At 38.0% G+C, this 21,636-nt stretch overlaps 1 protein-coding gene across 5 annotated transcripts in view; it reads left to right on the top strand.

The window, feature by feature from the left end:
- LOC306863589 (histone-lysine N-methyltransferase 2C-like) overlaps positions 1 to 21,636 on the top strand; it is a 150,581-nt gene that overhangs the window by 14,167 nt on the left and 114,778 nt on the right. For all 5 annotated transcript variants that reach the window (XM_079407012.1, XM_079407014.1, XM_079407013.1 and 2 more), the window contains exon 2: positions 6,687 to 6,851. In XM_079407012.1, the coding sequence (XP_079263138.1) occupies positions 6,688 to 6,851 (164 nt within the window). In that variant the 5' untranslated portion in view covers position 6,687. The remainder of the gene's footprint in view (positions 1 to 6,686; positions 6,852 to 21,636) is intronic.

Consider the following 21,636-nt stretch of genomic DNA (forward strand, 5'->3'; position numbering starts at 1 on the left):
AATGTATGTGTAATAGCATAACCTCTCATAATTCTTCATTAATTATTTTCGGTTGACTAAATCATAACCTACAAGAGGTGACTATTCAATTCATCATCTAATGCACATCAATTGATTAATTTAAAAAGCGCAATGTATATAATACGTGTAAATAATTTAATTGTCTTCATAGCTCCATTGTAGAAGTTGCGAAGAAGACCGCAACTATTTTAATGAAACTATAACACTAATAGCGTGTTATAGGCTCACTTGGTTCAATAGCCTATTGAAATGTCCCAATTTCCGTCATCCTAATCTTGGCCTATGTGACAGTAACTTATTCTTGGCCTATGTGACAGTATCTTAGTCTTGGCCTATGTGACAGTAATTTCCATTAGTTTTCATTTACAGAGCAGTGCAAATGAAGGCATAAAACATTCATTTAATTTATATTTTAATCAAATGAGAGTTGAACTCTATTTTTTGGCAAACAAATGTGTTTACTATTAAAATTAAAACATGGAAGAAATAGCGTATTGTGTGATTGTTCTTTTAAACAAAAGTTGTAATAATTGTAGTAGCATTAGTAAATAAACCGAACTTTTATTTTGACGGGTTGCCATGAGGACCTCTTAAGTTTCTGTAGCCCATGTATGATATGACGATCGTTTTACTCAAACGAAACAGTCAAATGCTCATGAAGTAACTCTCAGAGCAGTTCTGGGGATGATGTTCATGTATTTATGTCCTCATTTAGTGACATGGCAGATGCGGAAAACACCGCGAGCGTCGCGCACTTCAGTGTGTGTGTGTGTCAAAACCGCGCGTCTGTGCCATTCACATATACAGAGACACGCCGAACATGCAGAATTCATATTTAAATAGTCTTTTTGCAGCTTAATGTTTACAGATAGTTCATATCATGAGTCGATTTAAGTGTACTGACCTACTTTTGATTAATTCATCCAAACTTTGACTAATTCCGTGACTCCGCGTTATACAGTAAATTCCATATGACTGGATTCTGCGATTCCCCCTGCGTTTCCCCCATCTCGGAAACCATAAATAGATAAAATTGAGGTTTTTACAACTTCAGTGTAGTGGATTGTAATTTATTGCAACTTGTGCAAGGTCTGCTGCTGCCTTTGAGAGAGAACTGATGCGTGAAGCAGCACCAGTTAGCAAGCGCTTTCGGTGTGAGAGTGCCTTTAGTCTTCCACGTTGATTGGTCGGACTCCTGACTCTCAACAAATCAGATGCGCGGTGGGCGGAGACTGCTCTTGGCCACAGAGTGGTGAGTTCCGACAGGCTGCATCAGAGCCAAATAGCGCGTTTCAAAATTAAATAATTTTATCGGCACATCGGTTTTGAAAATGACCGATGCCGATTATCATAAAAATGCTTAATATCGGTGCCAATAATCGGCCAGGTCGATAATCGGTCGACCCCTAGTAGAAATCTTTCAGCCAGTAGGCTTGCTGCGATAGTCTGTGTTTACGGTCTGTGTTTAGCCCCAGCATCGTTTTTGATTTTAGTTAGAGAACAGACACTACAATTAAAAACTGAATGTGGCTGCTCAATGCATAGCGCCGAACAACAGTCGCATCACAGATCAGGAACCTAGGTTTATTTTATTTTACATAAAGGTGCACATGCCTATTCATTTCACTAACAAACGTTCTATGTTTCTTATTTATTTGGTTCCACAGTGTTTGCTGATTTTCAGCTTTGTATACCTATTTAAACTTTGTGTAGCCTAATTAGTTATTTTGTATTATGGATATAGCATGGTGTAATTTTATAAATTTTGTTAAGTTCAATGATTTTGACATTGTATTGTTACTTGAATTAAATCAACACCCAATTGCTGCCAATTTGAAAGTGAAAGTAAAATGCGTACTGCGCTTTTACAAGCTATTTAAAAGCTAGGAAAAGAGGAAACACTTAAACGAACAATTGCTTGATGCCGAATTGCCGCTAATTTGAAAGTGAAAGTAAAATGCGTACAACGCTTTTACAAGCCATTTAAAAATGAAGGAAAGCAAAGAAAAGAGGGAAAACTCAAACTAACCAACCCCCCTCACCCCCAGCCTTGATATTGGTATTACCGGTGTTGTCACGTCAATTTACCAGTGGGAAAATTTCCTCCCCATCTAAGCCAATAGAAATTTTGCTGCATAATTCATCCTGGAAGAGATGTATCCATGCTGCTAAGACACGAAGCATGACATGAACTAATGCAACAATACAAAATGAGATTTTGTTTCACAAACAAATGAAGACCTGTGTGTCATCTTTTTTTTTTTGGATGTCAAAATACTGTCATCTATCCCGGTTTCATATTCAGAGACGACTAAACAGTTTTTATTGTTGATTTCCCCCCAACAATGTTAAACATTGTTGGTCTGTAGAGCTCTAAAACTTGCAGCTGTTTAAGCTTTCTGACCAGCCAGACATGGCAACGTTGAATCAACCTGTGACAACCAGTTGGAGATGGTGGAGTGTTCTGGGAACTTGACTGAAATCACTCATCATTGTAGCAGTTTTGGTGATACTAGTGGCACATAAATGACATAGGCCTACTTCTCCAGCAGAGTTTAGTTGTTTTGCTGTTGAGGAGTCATGCTAGGTATATGTAATTGTTCTAGGCCTGGTTTCATAGACAGGGCTTAGACTAAATCAGGATTAGGCCATAGTTCAATTAGGACATTGAACAAATAGGACAGTAATTTTTATAAACATGCATTAGAAAAAACATTACTGGTGTGCATCTTAAGACAAATCGAAGGCACTGACATGTTTTAAGATCAGTCAGTGCAAGTTTCTTTCAGTTGAAACAGCTCAGATTTACATCTTAGTTTTGGACTAGGTTTAGGCCTTGTCTGTGAAACCGGGGGATACTTTTTGGAATTAATCCAATCTGATTTCAGATTAATTTATACAAACCCTACTCTTTACAATCTGATTCACATATTCGTTTGCATGTGCTTTGTGTGTATTCGGAACAAAACTTCAGTGCATGCGTTGTGCTGTCAGTTTGCTGTCTGTGATTTGTCGTGTTGCACCGCATCCAGTGTAGACCGCATCACTGATCATAATGGGTTATATTGTATTTTGTCATGCCGCTCTCGTCCAGTGTAGAGACGGTGTGAGTCTTCAGTCGTTTTTCGTTATTCTTTCAATGCAAAGGAAACTAGCGCACCCGCCACACCTTTATTTGTTGGGTATGTTCAAGTAAGCTAGATATGCGCAGATGCACAATTAGACCAGACTAATACAGCTAGGCTGTATTTTCATGATGACTCACAAGTTCAGTAACCTTCCAGCTACTGATTGATTGATTGATTGCAGCATTTTTCACACCTCTGCACTGATTTGCAATCAATTGGACTGATTTTATTTAAACAATATAAGTAAATTAATAAAAACAACTTCTTCATGAATTAGGCTAGACATATTTCACTGTACGTTGTTTGTTTTATTTATGTAGCCTGCACAAAGAGTGCAATAGAAATTAGTAATGGCTTTTAATTGTCAATTATTTTGTGGAATATCATCAGAAATGTTGGTCATCGCTAAGCTACATCATTGTCTATATAGTGGGTACTGTACAGGTTCTTGGCTGCATTTACATGTCCTTTGAATATTAATGAGGGCTAACTGTTATTGAACAGGTATATTTGTTTATTTGCACAAAGCCCAGTTCTGTTTGTCTGTTCTGCTGGTGGAATTCAATAAATTGTGTTGATAAAATGACCAAAAAACCCCCAAATGGGAACTGTTATGTTTTTGATATATTAATTCAGGCCTGTCTGTTTTGCTTAATGTGGTAGCCCAGTGCTGTGTGTTGGTTTGGTTCTCATGTATAAAACTTGTATATTGTATATCATGCATATTGTTTAATTTAAATCATCTACTACGGGTCGGCAGGTAAGTTTGGCATCGGGCCAAAAACAAATTTCACACTAGATGGCGGACCAGAATATAGTCGAAGGATAATTTAAGAGATTAATTGATGAAAAGGGCAACCAGAATTGCCTGTAACTGACTGTTACGGTGTATTTTGTAACTGGTAGTGAGCTGTTACTCTGTGTAAAATCCTGAGACAGTCATTTACAAAAAGCCACATTTGTGTGGCGGTGTCCGATCAGAGTATGTGAGCAGAGTGGAGCGTCAACAATTTTCCCTCCGCGCTCCGAGCATTTAATAATCACTCCGCGCTCAGTGATATAAGAAACACCGCTCCGTGTCTAAAGTATTTCAGTATGTTTGAAATATCACAAAAAAGGTTATTGTGACTTTTTATCTCACAATTCTGACTTTTTTTTTTTCACAGAATTGTGAGACATAATCTCGCAATTGCGAGTTATAAAGCCAGAATTGAGAGTTAAAGTTCCGTTTTGAGTGGGGAAAAAAGACTATGTTCTCAGAATTGCGAGTTTATATCACGCAATTCTGAGAAAAAAAAGTCAGCTGTCAGCTGAAAATATTCTGAAGGAACAAATAAATTCCTTGAACTATAACTTCCCACTCATGTCCACTGCAGCCTTCACATTCTTTCTGATTTGAGTGATCCTTTTATAGTGATCTATCTAGCTAAATATGTTTAACATGTGAATTCTTGCTTAATGCAGTTATATTACGGGTCATTGCCATGAATTGTACTCGTGATGGAGCGCTCTTGGAGCGAGTGAAAACCACGACACTCCGACTTTTAAAAAATCCGCTCCTCGTTCCATTCAAAATCACACCGCTCCGCTCACGTACTCTGATTGTGAGTAACTGTTGCTGCCATGACAGATCTATTTCAGAACCAGCCGCTATCAAAATAATCTGGCTACGGGCGCGGGCCAGATATTATTGCTGGCGGGCCACTATTGGCCCGTGAGCTGCCTGTTGCCGACCACTGATCTACAACATCTACATCAGAAAAGTGAAGCTTGTATTGGAATAAAATCTCTTAATGCGATTGTAATGAGATTTTGACGATATTGCGATTTAAACTTTACCTCATGTAAACGCAAAACTTCAATCTAAATAATGCGATTAAGCTCATAATCGCAGCAAGCATAATCGTAGTAACATAGGTGGCGTATGCCGATTTTAATCTAAATATACAGACATGTAAACACCTTAATCGCATTATTGCCGCTCTGACCGAAGTGTCCATGCGCTCGTGACATACATGAATGATGTGACGCTCTCCTGAGATTAGAAACGATGGCGGTGAAGAAAGCATTGCATTTCTGTGGAAAACACAGCTAGCCGTCACCAGTCTCTGTTGCTTACCCTCATCCACAAACGGCGAGTAGAACGCGACGGCAGCGTATTGGCAAACAAATTCCATCACATTTCTATGGCGCCAAAAAAGCGTAGAATATAGCCATACAAAATCATTATGCATTAGACGTAAATAAATTAAAACAGCGGCCAGTAACACACCTGCTCTTTCTGAGTCCATCATTTGTGCTGTGCAGTGGGGTATGTGAATAATGGCAGTAAAACATTAACCACAATTCTTAGCGAATAATAAGAATATGGAAATTGCATGTAAACGGGAGTAAGAGCTTTGCTCATGACATGTAAACTAGGGCTGTATACCTTGGAGAACCTGGCGATACGATACATACCTCGATACACAGGTCACGATTTGATACGTACCTCGATACAGAGCTGTCTCGATACGATTTGATACAATGTGACACGATTCGATACGATTCAATAAAAATACATGGGCCAGAGCCAATTAGTTAATGCTGAACACATTTACTCAACAAACAGAACTCTGCATTTTTCTTCAATTTATTGAAGACAAAAGTGCATTATAACAAAGTGCATTTTGCTTAAATATTTGCAACTTTAAGTGCTCTGATTAATTGTACACAAATTGTATTAATTAATCTGGAAATTACGACAAGTCAACATTTAACTTTCCAAGGGTACAGTCTGAGCTCACACAAGCACAAAATCTTCTTCTTATTATTCTTAACTTCTTATTAAATCTTCTTATAATTCTTTTTTGTGACACCATGTACTGCCATAACATATTTCACTATGAAATCACTTAAATGCTACATCTTGCTTTAACATTTTCCATGAGTTTTTTGAAACTCGCGGGCGCCGCTGCGCCCCCTAATGGCTGGGCGGAGTATCGATACTAAGGGCTAGAATATCGATACTGTATCTTTTTTTATTATATCGGTATGTATCTAAGAATCGATATTTTGAGCACACCCCTAATGTAAACATCATAACGCGATTAAGTCATTACTCTGATTATTGCAAATAATTGCATTATTCGTGCGCATGTAAACACAGTCATTGTCTTCAGAATCATTAGAAAATCTCAGGTAGGTGAGTTTTATCAGGGTTGAAGTTAAACTCTGTAGCGCATTGGCTCTTCAGGGCAAGATTTGAGGAACCCTGGTCTAAATTGTTTATGTATCAGGCCTACTTTATGGATGAATGTCTGGTTATGCAATAATATTATTTCTTTCGGTTGCTGAATGTAAACTTTGCTTCACCAATTTTTTCTAAGTAACCAGATTTACTTTTTTTTAAATAAATTTTCTAACTTTTTTTTTTATTGCCATGACAAAATTTGAAAGATTTAGCTTTGTGCAAATCTTTTAAAGTTTGTAGGTGTTTCTGTCAGACCAGTGTCAAACAAACATGTAATTTATGAATATGTTTGTCTCTTTATACAGAATGTCATCAGAGGATAAGAGTCTGGAGCCCTCTGAGCAAGGACCATCTCCTCCCCTGAGCAGTGCTGGGGCCACGCCCTCAGGGAGCCCGGCCCCCTCAGATAGACACCCACGGGGCCGGCCACGCAAGGATGCTTCCTCTCTCACACCCAAGTACAAAAAAAAGTAAGTGCATCTCCTGTTCTCGTGTGAAGGTGTTTGCATGTGATGACACACCTTGAGAGCTGATGTTGTGTCTGCTTTGCATTTTACTTTTTGTTTGAAGAAGGATAAATGTTATAACTTTGACAATTTACTGGTTTACTGGACACTTCAGTGTTTCCCATACATTGACTTATTTGTGGCGGACCACCAAAACTGACCGCCACAAATAGATTTTCCAAAGGCTTTGATTTCGTTGAATAAACATGAGCACTGCACTTTTAAAAATCAAAATCCGGTGCGGGTGTTTTTATATCACTGTATTTCAGAAGGAATCTGAGTGTCTTCAGAAAATTTTCGATGTCATTTTCATTTTATCTTGCATGTAATGTTTGATAAAGCAGCATGTGAACAGCGTTACTGGGGAAACCTCTTTTTCTCACACTCTAAAAGCACCTCCTGCTGGCAGAGAATGCATTTGCATAATATGGGGGCGGGGTATTGGTGCCACAAATAGAGTATAACACCCGTTTCACACCGCAAGCGTGAGCAGCGCGGATTTTTTTTCCGGCGTGCATGTTAACAAATGCATGCATTCACACCAGGAGCAGGAGCGTCGCGTGTTCGTTTCGGTGCCGAGTCTATTTTTGCTGCGCCTCGTATGCTGAATTAAAGTCACAGTGCATTGTTCTTGATCAAAATTGACCCGATTAACATTAAAAATAACAAATTTCACTATAAAATCATGTAAGTGATGTGTTTCACACCATGCATATGATAAAAATAAAATGCACAAAAACACATCACTTCCACAAGTTTTTGCCCAAACTTCAAATGTCTGTTAAATTAATAAAACTCAGAGTCATTTGTTAGCTTTAATATTACTTTTTCAATTAAATTATTCAATCCAATTACACATTGTTGGAATTCTTTCCAAAATTCCAACAATTTGTCTTGGATCTCACAGCATGTCTCTCACATCGATAAACAAACAATACAATAGACGCACCTTAATACAAAAAAAAGCAGTAGCCTATACATAAACACACGGCTACAGTGCATTAGAATAGCCAGTCCTTTCTATTTTCCAGAGCCCAGAGGCCTATTTGAACCCCCAATTCTGATTTATTAATTTTACAGACTGATACACAAAAGATTTACGTAACATAGCCAATTCAGTCTAGCATATGCAACTAAGCCTTCTGTTAGATGGCAAAAATTAATATTCCTCATACAAAATGTGAGAAGGGTCAGACATAATTTTTCCTGACAGGGTCGGCTTTTTTTATCGTATGCACATCTTGAAAACTTGGCTCAAGTCGTGTAAATTACCTATATAATATATGTTATTTATGTGTGTGGGACAGAGGGGAGGGGCACACGGTCGCATCACAGAGTATGCTGGTCATATCATGCACACAGTGTTCGGAGGAGAACGCTGGAAAATATGACAGAAATGACGATACTCGTTTGTATTGCAGTTCAAGCCGCGGTTCAGCTGCCAGTATGAAAGCACAATGGGTGCGCACTGCTCCTGCTCTGCATATGCACCGCTTCTGCGTTGCTCACGCACCGCTCACGCTTGCGGTGTAAAACGGGCGTAAGGCTGTGGGTAACACTGCACTTGCATTGGACAATTTCAGGTTTATGAGTCATATGTTATTTAGTACGTCGTCATATGCCACAGATTCGTAGAACTGAATGTTATCATTTGCCCAGAAATCAGATTAAATCAATAAGGCTTAAGTCCAGGAACGATAATGATATTTATAGTGATTTATGAGGCTAGTTAATACTGTCATGTGATTACGATGACCTGATTTTCTTTCCTGCCCCCTGCCACCACCCCCTCCCCCTCTTTTTTAGTATTAAAGTATTAGCCAGTTTTCCAGCTTATCTTCTGAACTCCCCTATGCCCATTTAAACTATTCATTAAGCACGGTGAATTATTTAATCACTTTCTATTAAGAAACTTTGTGGATAAATCATGTGATTAGAGTCAGATGTACATTAAGGTTCAGGGAGCGTGTTGGTTAACCCAATCTGCAAGGCTGCATGGTTTGTGGAATGAAAAAAAAAAACCTTTTTTTTTTTTTCTCTGATTTGTAATTTGAAATGTGATTTACATATTTAAAAAAAAAAACAATTCCAGGTTTGTGTTTGTTTGTAAGGCTGCATGATGTGCAAAATGTTGTGATTATCAGTATGGTAATAATAATAATCATCATCTGATTGCTTTCATCATCGTCATAATTATTATTTTACTTTATTTTATTCTACATTACATATTTTGTTTTTTTTTATATATATATTACTTTGTAGAATTACAGTACTAATTTTTCTTCATTTTCAAACGTTAAGCCATCTAACTTTTATTTTGGCGTGGCGTTCCCAAATGCATGTTATAAGTGACCCAAACTCAGAGCCAATGCTACTCCACACAAGCTGCATGTCTGCATTTACAGCAAACAGAGCCATTCATTCTGAGATGCTGCAAACACCGGCAGATCATAAGCTGCTCCCATGCAAAAGCACAGTGGCATGCTTCACTGTGAAATTGTAGACTTTGATTTGATCAAATTTGATTAATCATGCCGCCCTACCAGTATGTGTGTGTGTTGAGAGGACTGTATTCTGGTGAAGTATTCTGCTGCACTTGGAAGAGGCTTTCAAGTGTGTCAATGTGCATTAGTGTGGAAGAGCTCTGTTAGGCACACAAGGAGATGCTGCTCTAGAAGGACGACATTTTCTTTTTGCCAAGTTGATTTTGGCTCCAAAATAAATCTGCTCTCATACAGCATGGGGCATACAAAAGGGATAATTTTAGACTGGTTGAATTTCGAATGATACTGTGCCTACACCAGACGTGAGTGGCATGACTCAACAAATCTAGATTGCTGTCATTATAGTCAACCGAGCCATCTACTGGATATGGATGATGTGGCATATCATCAGTTTATGGATGCCCTCATCCTTTTTTGATGTTCTGCACAGCTATAATCTGCCACTTTACACCCCCCCCCCCCCACACACACAGACACACACACTTTTTTTTTTTTTAAATAACTCCGTAGTTCACCCAAAAATCATTGCTACAAATTTTTCTCCAAAAAAGTCAGACTTACTTGCTTCTATGCAGCACAAAAGGAGAAAATTTGAAAGCCGTTTTCCATGCTGTTACATTGAATAGGAACAGTCTTTCAAACTACCAAAAGTATACAAAAACACCACGTCATAACAGTGGTCCACAAAGTCTTCTGAAGCCATACAATAGCTTTGTGGGAGAAACAGACGGCAAGAGTTAATTTATTTATATTTAAATTGGGTTTAAAAATCTTTCCTTTGCTTTGTTGAGTGTTTTCTATAGAGTTCTATCGAGGTTGTACAGTACATTGTCATGCTGACAGAGATGGCTATCATCAAAGTGATTCATTCTTAAATAGCCACTCATGAAGTACAGGTTTGCACAGCATGTTGCTGAACAAGGCAAATTCTCTATTTATTACATTCCACTAATTATGACATAAGTTCTAAATACTCTCGGTTGACTATAATGAAAAGCGATCTTACAATACATAGCCTAGACCTTTCATTTCTTTAAGAGTAGTTTAGTCAGGGTGTTTGAGTATCAAGCCTGTGATGGGAATACGGGGCCTCCACTATGAGATCAAGTGTTGGCTGTCAAATAAACAGTGCAGATATAGGGCAGATTAGTGAGTTACCTGATACTGCAGGTACAGCCCTCTGTGGACCTACACGCCATGTTCACACCATGAATGTTGTGTCTCAAAGCACGAAACGCATTCAGTTGAGATCTCAGTTTTAAAGTTGCCTGAACTGACTGAAAAGAAAGTGTTTTGTTTAAAGGGGAAGTGTCTGTTTTCTGCAGCATAGCAAGAGGACTGGTTTCAAAATTCCGACTGCTTTTATACATTTCCCCAAATGACAGCAGTCTTTTCAGGTGGTTGACAACTTATTTTCCGATGCGCGCTCTCTATCCGCTGCGGAGAGTGTGCTCACCTGTGTGCATCGAGGCTGAACTCCATCGTGCGCGATATACAGAGACCAGAGGAGAATTGTAAATGCGTCACCATGTAGAGACAGTAAAAAGTAAGAGAGCTAGATATATGGTTATATGGTTGAGCTGAACTGTTGCATTTGGATTCTAATGCATCTCCATGTTTGATTGTGAAAATCACTCTGTGAATCATTGGGTTACCACTAAGAGCTTGTCTGACTTCCCACAGTCTGTTCACTGACATGTCTAAGTAATCAGTTCTGTGCAAGAGTAAGCTGCTGGGTAGGTCAAACACGAGGCTATTCTGAAAGCTTGTGTTTAACATGTTTTGGTATGTATCAGATAAAAAGAAGAATTCCTTAATTCCGTATGCGCACACTTGTGAGCACATACCTGAAACATTCACAGATATAGCTGCTGGTCTCACATCGTGCAAATGCTGAATTGAGGTCTTTTTGGTGGCTTATTGCACTTGAATGATCAAATACACAATGCTTGTGCCAAAATGCCTGTCTTTGCGAGTGTCCTTGTAAAAGTTGGTTATGTCTTAACGCAAACATTTTGGGTGAAAATCGGTCAATTTATGTGAATTAGGTCTTAAAGAGACTGCAACCCAGTATACCTGTTGCTACCTGTTCCCTTAATGTAAATCAAAAAACAAAAGGCAAAGAAAATCACTCACTACTCTTTACTGAATCACTTTTGCAACTTCAATAACAATAAATACATATTTAATCGTTACAGTGAAGATATTGAAATTGATGAGGAGAATTATTACATTTCAATGTATTGGGCTCCAACATACTGAGCTGGCTTCCTATTAAAAGTGTTTTCCTTGTCAGGCATTTTTCTTGATTGAAAATAATGTTGTTGCTTTGCTGTTAGAAATGATGTCATTTATTTAGAAATAATCAAGTCATATTTGTCACAGAAATGAACACAAGGAAGAATTATATTTCATCTTTTATGAGTTATCTTACTCGGTCAATATTTTTTGTTTAAAAATATCTAAAGTTCTACTACCTTAATCTCGCAGTTTATTATCTTAATGTTGGATGTAACTGATTACCTTACGTTGCTAACTACAGTGTACTGTTATTATGACAATATCTTCAACCATATTCTCATACATATATCCAGTCCACAGCTATATGTACAGTGGTCCTGTCAACTTTTTGGATGTTGCTGACAGCTAAAAGATGATTGGCTTTTTTAATAAGCTGAATGTATGTGATGCAACAGATTTGTTCTTGTCTGTCATTTAAAAACAACACTTAAGGTCATTGCACACTGAGTCTGAAATTTTCGCAAATGCGTTTTTTCGTATTCCCCGTCCTTTCCTATCAAAATGCATACTACGGATGCCAAAACGTAGAAAATCGAACCTGATCTGAATTGTTTTTTGATGGACGAAAGTTTCGGAGGCAGTGTGCAAATGTGATTGACACAACGTGAGGTCGTATTTATTTTTTAACGTAGCAAACATTTCGGACTCGGTGACCCTTTAATCTCTAAACCAGTTTAGACGAAATCTGTACAACTTTTGTTTCTTCTGCACTTAATTAGGCAGAAATGGTTAATGCACTAAAATATAAGGGTTGGCAATGTGTAGAACTTGTAAATGGTGGGTGTGTGAATTCTGGGGGATTCAATTTCTCTGGTCACAGATTATGTGTGGGCCTGCTTGTGAGTTAGTTTGATTGAGCCTGTTGCTGACATCACTTCCTGTATGTTTACCAGGATGTTGACTGTTGTACTGTGAGTATAAGGAATTGTTGTTGTTTTTTTCCCCCAAAAGGTTGTGATTTTTTTTTTTTTTTTTTTCCAAACCTATGATAGCATTTTGTGGGCTTCTGCTCCCCTCTGGGGAGACTCCAAACTCCTCAGGGACTGTTTTTTTATTTTTATTGCTGTAACCTTTACTTTAATAAGTCAAAAAGTCTGAAACGTCTAGGCGTAAGCACAAGGTGAAGAAACGGTTAAGGTGTCTGTGGGGAGACAGCAGTGCTGTTATGAAGGGAGTGTGCCGTGTTTCAGCCAGTCAGTCCGGCCCAGGTTTTAGGCTCCTCCTTTCTGTGCTGGAACTACTTGCACTGGAAGCTTTTTTCCCCTCTCTGCTTCCCTTTTGCTCTCTCTTTCTGGCACTCTCTCACTCTTTCTCATACACTCTCTCGTGCTTTCTCCTGCTGTTCACCAGTGTGCTGTGACTGTGGCCATGAGTTCTTGGGGGAAGGAAATTTCAAATTGATATTCATACAGTTTTAGCTTCTTTCATATACATAATTGAACATGTTAAAATATATTTGTTTATTATTGACATCCGAATCATATAGAGGGTGGTCCAAAAGTCTGAGCCAAATAAAATGCTTTTATTTAGCATTTTTGTAAAAGAATAGTTCTGAAGTTTATTACAAAAATAATAAAAAGCACTGAACCAAGAAAACACTGTGGATGCACACAGAGACATGTACTATATATATATATATATATATACACTCACCTAAAGGATTATTAGGAACACCATACTAATACTGTGTTTGACCCCCTTTCGCCTTCAGAACTGCTTTAATTCTACGTGGCATTGATTCAACAAGGTGCTGAAAGCATTCTTTAGAAATGTTGGCCCATATTGATAGGATAGCATCTTGCAGTTGATGGAGATTTGTGGGATGCACATCCAGGGCACGAAGCTCCCGTTCCACCACATCCCAAAGATGCTCTATTGGGTTGAGATCTGGTGACTGTGGGGGCCATTTTAGTACAGTGAACTCATTGTCATGTTCAAGAAACCAATTTGAAATGATTCGAGCTTTGTGACATGGTGCATTATCCTGCTGGAAGTAGCCATCAGAGGATGGGTACATGGTGGTCATAAAGGGATGGACATGGTCAGAAACAATGCTCAGGTAGGCCGTGGCATTTAAACGATGCCCAATTGGCACTAAGGGGCCTAAAGTGTGCCAAGAAAACATCCCCCACACCATTACACCACCACCACCAGCCTGCACAGTGGCAACAAGGCATGATGGATCCATGTTCTCATTCTGTTTACGCCAAATTCTGACTCTACCATCTGAATGTCTCAACAGAAATCGAGACTCATCAGACCAGGCAACATTTTTCCAGTCTTCAACCGTCCAATTTTGGTGAGCTCGTGCAAATTGTAGCCTCTTTTTCCTATTTGTAGTGGAGATGAGTGGTACCCGGTGGGGTCTTCTGCTGTTGTAGCCCATCCGCCTCAAGGTTGTGCGTGTTGTGGCTTCACAAATGCTTTGCTGCATACCTCGGTTGTAACGAGTGGTTATTTCAGTCAAAGTTGCTCTTCTATCAGCTTGAATCAGTCGACCCATTCTCCTCTGACCTCTAGCATCAACAAGGCATTTTCGCCCACAGGACTGCCACATACTGGATGTTTTTCCCTTTTCACACCATTCTTTGTAAACCCTAGAAATGGTTGTGCGTGAAAATCCCAGTAACTGAGCAGATTGTGAAATACTCAGACCGGCCCGTCTGGCACCAACAACCATGCCACGTTCAAAATTGCTTAAATCACCTTTCTTTCCCATTCTGACATTCAGTTTGGAGTTCAGGAGATTGTCTTGACCAGGACCACACCCCTAAATGCATTGAAGCAACTGCCATGTGATTGGTTGATTAGATAATTGCATTAATGAGAAATTGAACAGGTGTTCCTAATAATCCTTTAGGTGAGGGTATATATATATGTGTGTATATATATATACACACATGTACATAAACACACACACACACACACACACACACACATAAATAAATATAAATGTTTCTAGAGCACCAAATCTGCTATTACACTTTTTTTTAAAAAGGTACAAAAGCTGTCACTGAGACGGTATCCTTTCAAAAGTTACAAAAATGTACCATTTTGCTACTGATTTTGTACACTTTGTGCTAGTATGCAAAATGTAGGTGTAAATAAGATACAAAGGTTAAAAAAATCTTACCAATCCTAAACATTTCAACTGCAGTTCATTATCTTTATCTTTTACATCAGTGATTTATTTGTGTATAGGGAATAAGGAAGGTTTTATTTGAATATTTTAAAAAAATTTTATGAACCGTGTTTACTCATTTTGTTTACCTCATAATACTTTGAATTTTGTATTTTTGGGTCATGTGTTTTATGTATTAGCAGACTAGTGCATAGCTCTGTAAATGCCATGAACACAATCCTTTTGGGAGCGTCCTGACCCTCGGTGCATCTCGGCACTGCTTAACGGCTGTTTATTTACCTTCAGGTTACTCATTACCCCAAATCCCATCACTTGTTTACCTTGTTACCCCTGATGATAAAGTACACGTAAAATCCATTTAGTATGACCCTGCTAGCAAAACAAGAATCTCCTTGAGGCCTTGAGTTAATGTATTATGCAGATCTTTCTCAATGTGAACGACATTAGTTTCTTCTTTTTTATTATTTGATTAAAACACACATGTATATGTAAAGGAAAAAGATGTCAGACCCCCTGATAGTTTTGAACGTACTCTGCAGCAAAGAGTATGTGATCATTTGCATTCACTTGCTCTGGTTACACAATACACTGCATATGCCCTAGGCATGTGTACATGTAAAATAATATTAGACAGCCTAGAGCACATTATTCTTTGCTGATAAAATAAAACATCTATTTTAGATAAGCACTTGGAGTTGCTATTATTACAGATTTTGTCTAAATTTCTCACTGTGGAGCTGAAGCTTTCTGCTACTAAGTTTTCTTCTACATGACGAAAGATGTGTACACAGGTGTATAGAAGTTTGCCGTCATTTTATTTTAAAGGATATAACCCTGGATGTTGTTGGTTCCAAAATCAGGTGACCGCCTTTGGCTGGCCTGCTCTCTAGATATTATGGTAGACCGTTTGCATTTCCTTTAACACATCAGCAAGTAGTGACTGGCATTTGCTTTTAGCAGTAATTGGTAATGCAACATTAACATTTCACTTAAAACTTCCATAGGGATCAGCACCGACCCTTAACTAGTCATGTGTAGCAAGACGTTTGCTCAACATATAAAGGCACTGCATCTTGATTGGCTAGCTAGGAACTGGCGACTTAGAATAAATGATATTGTTTGAACATCATGTAAAGTTTTTTTTTTGGGGGGGGAATATACAATATACTACAGCAGTAGACTAGCACAGCCCCCCCCCCCCCCCCCTTAAAAAAACAAAAAGAAAAACACTTACTCAACAAATGTCAGTTTATTGTAAAGAAAACTAATTAAACCGTTTTTTTCTCTTGTCCAACAGTAATAAGTACTGATTAATTTTATATTGCAAACATAACTAAAGTTTAATGTAAAGTTGCGCTCATGATTGTAGTTAATGGGTCATGAAAACCCCTTTTATCACTGGTTATTTCCATGTCAGTTTTGGAAAAACAGTCAAGAAATGCTTGAGCAAATAATGTCCTGTTTGTGGGTTTGTTCTACATCGTCTTAAATGTTACACATGAATTTCCGTAGGGTTTTATAACGGTGCATTTTAAAGCATATGATGTAAAATCAAACTTACAGAATCTTCTCAATAAAACTAAGGTAAGAATTTGTGCTTAATTTGTTTGGGTAGCTTACATCCCATATGTTGTGCAGAGGCTACCTAAATTTAACAGCTGTGACATAAATGAATTAATGTAAAGTCTATCTAACTTTTGTCAATAAGTTGCACAACCAAAATAAAAATGAGTAACATGAACTCTTGATTGTTATTGTGTGATTAAAACTGCTTGCATAGCAAATGTTTGCAATGAACGAGTAAAATGTTTACTGCACTGACTTCAGCTTATTGCTTGTTTTGCTTGAGTTGAGCAACATACTTTTAAATTAATACATGTAGCCACCCACAACCTAACCATAAGCTGCACTCTTCAGCAGTGGTAAATGAAAAACTTCAACATAACAGAAACGCTTTTAAATGTCAAACACAACTGAACATTAAACACTAACACACATGCATAAAATATCAGTTAATTTCAACATTCATTCTCCTGGTTCAGCTCTATGCCGAGAACTAAACATTCATTGACCAGTTTCAGTTAGTGAAAGAATAGTTTCAACAAATTAAGTAGAAACTAAATGCTCAGCAATTGCATTGCTTTTTTTAAGTAGGGAGCAAAAAAAAAATTATATATATATATATATATATATATATATATATATATATTTATTTATTTATTTATTTATTTATTTATTTATTTATTTATTTATTTATTTATTTATTTATTTATTTATTTATTTATTTATTTATTATTTATTTATATATTTTTTTTTTATTTATTTTTTTTAAGTGTACTTTTTCATTCAGCTGACATTCACCGGTTATCCAGCATTTCACTCTGGTGTTAAAGGCTAAATGGCATTAAGGAAGTTGGCTAGCCTTCAGTTGTTGTGTCGCTGGGCAAGATATCACATGTAATGTGAATCTTTTGAGAGACACATTATAGAGGAGGGGGTTGTTGACCTGGATTAAACCTGTCTCAAGCACAGCACAATAGCCTGCATTTTCAATGATGCAGGTCATTGATCAGAGCGCTGGGCGCCAGGCTAGCAGGCAGCAGCAGTATCCGTCTCCATCCAGAAACCTTAGCCTGGAAATGTGATGCCTATTATTCTACCCATTCTGCATTGTGCTTGGGGAGAACAGTAGTTTTCAAGTCACACAATTATTTGGGTTTCATCCAGTGTTTTCATCCTGGCGGGGCGTGTGTGGTGGGCGGGGCATGGCCGTAATGGAGATAATGAAAAAATCTGAAGACTGTTATGAAAATGAATGTTAAAAATAAAAATATAACATGAAAACATGTCTATGAAAACATGAACACCATTAGATGTTAGATCAGAGGTCTGCAAACTACGGCCCGCCGGGAGTTTTCATCCGGCCCGTGAAGCAGTTGGTCCAAAATGGCTAATTTGATGTAATGTCAGTAAAATCCAATAGATGGCGCCATAGCCTGTAGTGCGGTATATAACCCCTGATTTAGTCTGTCGCGCGACTCGCGCCGCTCCGTTTTGGCCACCGGAGCTCGTCAATGCTTGTGTTTTCACAAGCTGCGTTGTGGCACGTTTCTAAAGTGTCCCAGAAGCGGCTCTCTGTGCAGCTTCGCTAAAGATAGGCGCCTAGTCTATTTTTGATGGACTATTTTGTATTTGAACAGCTCAAATAAAAAATCAAAACATACACCCTATGCAAAACTGGTACAATTGTAAATAGTTACTTGCTTTAAAAATGTGAAAGTGTTCATTTGTTTAAAAAAAAAAAAAAAAAGCCTTGTATTGGTAGCCGACTGTTTTAAAAATGCTCGGTAGACTTTCCGGTATGGAGAACAAATGCCAGTTTATCCTCCTGCTCATGGACACTGTAATTTCGTGGGAAAAACATGGAAATAATTTGTCGTTTTATTAAGCAAAGATTCCATTTTCCACACATTTTTATGAATATGGATATAGTTATTTTCTGGATTATAAATCACGTTTTTTTTTATCATCTGAAACGTGCTGCAATTTCCAAGGCGACTTATTTAAAGCGATCAGGTCAAGTGCAAAGCGCCCACATTTGGATTGGTGATGAATGAGAAAAGCTATTGTATTGCGCATTTTCCAGCAACTACACCGCTAGTTTCACTTTAAATATTTAGGCTGGGCGTTTATAATAAATGTTTATAGTGAATGCCACTGTAATTTGTGTTTGTTTTTTACTTATTTCATTCCTTTTTCTGTTCTGAACACTGCTAAATTTACAGGATTTGTTTGTGGAGTGAGGGGAATATAAATGCATATTTCTAATGTTTGTGAACGTTTTGTTTATTTTACATTATTTTGAATGGAATGAATGAATGAATGAAAAGATAAAATGTTTCTTATACATCAGTCGACCTGTCCACCAATGCAACTCATCTGTGTGTAATAAAGTGCTCATAAAAAATAAGGCAGAGATGGTACAATAATAGAACTGCATGTGTGTACAAGTATACATACAGTACAGTAGTGAGTAGTAAGCTTCATTTGTCATACACATATTATTCCCCTCACTTGGTGTGGAAAAGTTGATGTGGCCCTCAAGTCAAAAAGTTTGCCCACCCCTGTGTTAGATTATGATTATGATGCAGCAATGTTATAATCATAAAAAAGCATCTAAAAAAGAATAGCTGCCTGAGGTGAAGCTGACTTTGCCAATAAACTGAAACCCCTTCTGTGACACTTCCTATGATATTAATCAGATAACTTAGATACATAACATAGACGTAGCATTACAACTTGTATCTGCACAAAAGGACAAATGCCAGTAAACTTTGTTACACGCGAGAAAACCTTGCTATAGCGAGAGAGAAAGAGATGGCGCTCCCGCCGTGATGCGCTTTCAACAGCGCGCTGAAACACGGGCATAGGATTTACTATAGATTTCACGTTCTATAAAGTTCTCATTAATGCTTATGTCATTAATGTTTATGGCAGATTTGTGCTATTTGTGCAGATTTTCATCTACATTATCAAGTGAATCCTAAAAGCCATACGAAGTACGAAAACAATTTTAATGAAGTATGCCTACTGTTGAACAAATACAACGAAACAAATCACTGCTGCATTATGCATGCTCAAAAAGCTTTAAAAAATAATCGCATATTAAATCGCAATCGTAATATTGGTAAAACAAATCACAATTAGATTATCGTTCAGCCCTAGCTCAGGGTGCCGCCCCAAGTGCTGCTATAACCAGTCAGAATAGTTTTTTCCACAATCATTGTTTTCATGATCGATCATCACTGTCACGGCCGAGTACTCGATTGCTGTTGCACATCCCTATTCAGGAGTGATGACTGCATTTAAATGTGGTAGTAAATCCACTAAATTATAGTTCAGGGATGGCGAACGTCGGTCGTGGAGAGCCGCAGCCCTGAAGAGTTTTGCTTCAACCCTAATCAAACACACCTGAACAAGTTAATCAAGGTCTGAAGGGTTACTAGAAAGCTACATGCAGGTGAGTTTTAATTAGGGTTGGAGCTGAACTCTGCAGGGCTGCGGCTCTCCAAGACAGGCGTTCGCCACCCCTGTTATAGTTCCATGCGTGAGTCTCTGATGTCGGGCTGGGCAAACAATTTGGCAAACAATTTAAATCTGAATTTTTTTCAGAATGTTTGACCGATTTTCTCTTTTTCTCTCTCTCTCTCTCTCTCTCTCTCTCTCTCTCTCTCTCTCTCTCTCTCTCTCTCTCTCTCTCTCTCTCTCTCTCTCTCTCTCTCTCTCTCTCTCTTCTTTTTTTTTTTTTTTTTACTATTTTTAACTAGTCAACTTGAAAATGTTATGTAATGTCTTTATTAACCCGCTAGTTACTAGAGCAGGGGTGTCAAATTCAGTTCCTGGAGGGCCGCAGCCCTGCAGAGTTTTGTTCCGACCCTACTCCAACACACAAACCATGTAGGTTTCAAATAAGCTGAAGGACTTGGTTAGCTGGATCAGGTGTGTTTAATTAGGGTTGCATCTAAACTCTGCAGGGCTCTGTTATAATATAACAGTATATTGGATCCGGACTTCGGTCTTAAAGGGGAAGCTGTCTAAAAATTCATCCTGTCTGCCTTTCATATTAATCAAACAGTGCAGAAAATCTATCACTGCTCTTGACTAAATCACTTTTGTAACTTTTGTAAGAAATTAAAAATAATCATAATGGTATATTTATGGGTCAATGACGTGACACCTAAATTTATCATTTGTTTCAGTTAAAAATTGGTTTAAATGCATAAAAAATATGCCATTTATTAGTACCTCTCCCACATATGTACCAACGTACCAAAACATTAGTTATTTGTAATTGTTCTGTTATTCAAAGGGTCAAAACATCATGTGGTGTGACCGTCCGGCCATAACTGTTGTTTTGGAAACATCTTTGAAATTACCCTAAATTTATTCAGATTATTTTCCGCACTGTTTGGGATGTTTTCCAAAGTGTTTTGTAATCCTGTATAAAATTGCAAAGCATTTGTATTTATATTTCCATCATAATATTCAAACAAACTTTGTCCGATAATCTCCATTTTATGAAATATCATGTGGTGCGACCATCAAGCAACTACAATTTCGGTACTTTTATGTTGAAATACATTCAAAGATAGGACAATGCATCATATAACAATTTGCCAAGGACCCATAGAAGCATCAAGCAGGTTTGTAACTCTTTCAAATTTGGAAAAAAAAAATCCTTTTTAATGGCTGGTATGTGGTATGACCTAAAAAACAAACAAACAATGACTATCAAGTTATTTCTACAAGCATTTATTTTAATTATAAATTTCATAGTGACCTTTCATGGGTAGCTAGCTTGTTTTGTTTAGGTGGCTAATTCTGTGCTTGACAATTTTATGTGAAATATCAGTGTTTCATATCGGTCGATATCGATAATTATTGATATTGCTTTTAAGGTGGTACATCAAGTTCGTGGTATTACCAGTCTTGGCGGGGACGACGGTCTTGCATAATTTGCAGACGACATTTGGTCTGACTACGGTCAGACTTATAATATCCAAAAAACTGCCATACTGGCGAGCTGACTTTCTTTTATTTACAATTTCCTCGCTCGCTGCGGCACTCATTTTCTGCTTATGAAGAGGAATCCAGCAGACCAGCCAGGTCTGGCTGCAGACGTGCACTCTCAGCCGCGCGTGCGCACTTAGACACGAGACAACGATATGGCGCAACCAAACTTGATACTGTTACATGATTGGCTGTTAGCGTGTCACTCCCTACGTTGCTAGGTTACCAGAGA

This window comes from Barbus barbus, assembly GCF_936440315.1.
Source record: "Barbus barbus genome assembly, chromosome: 44".
Classification (NCBI taxonomy): domain Eukaryota; kingdom Metazoa; phylum Chordata; class Actinopteri; order Cypriniformes; family Cyprinidae; genus Barbus; species Barbus barbus.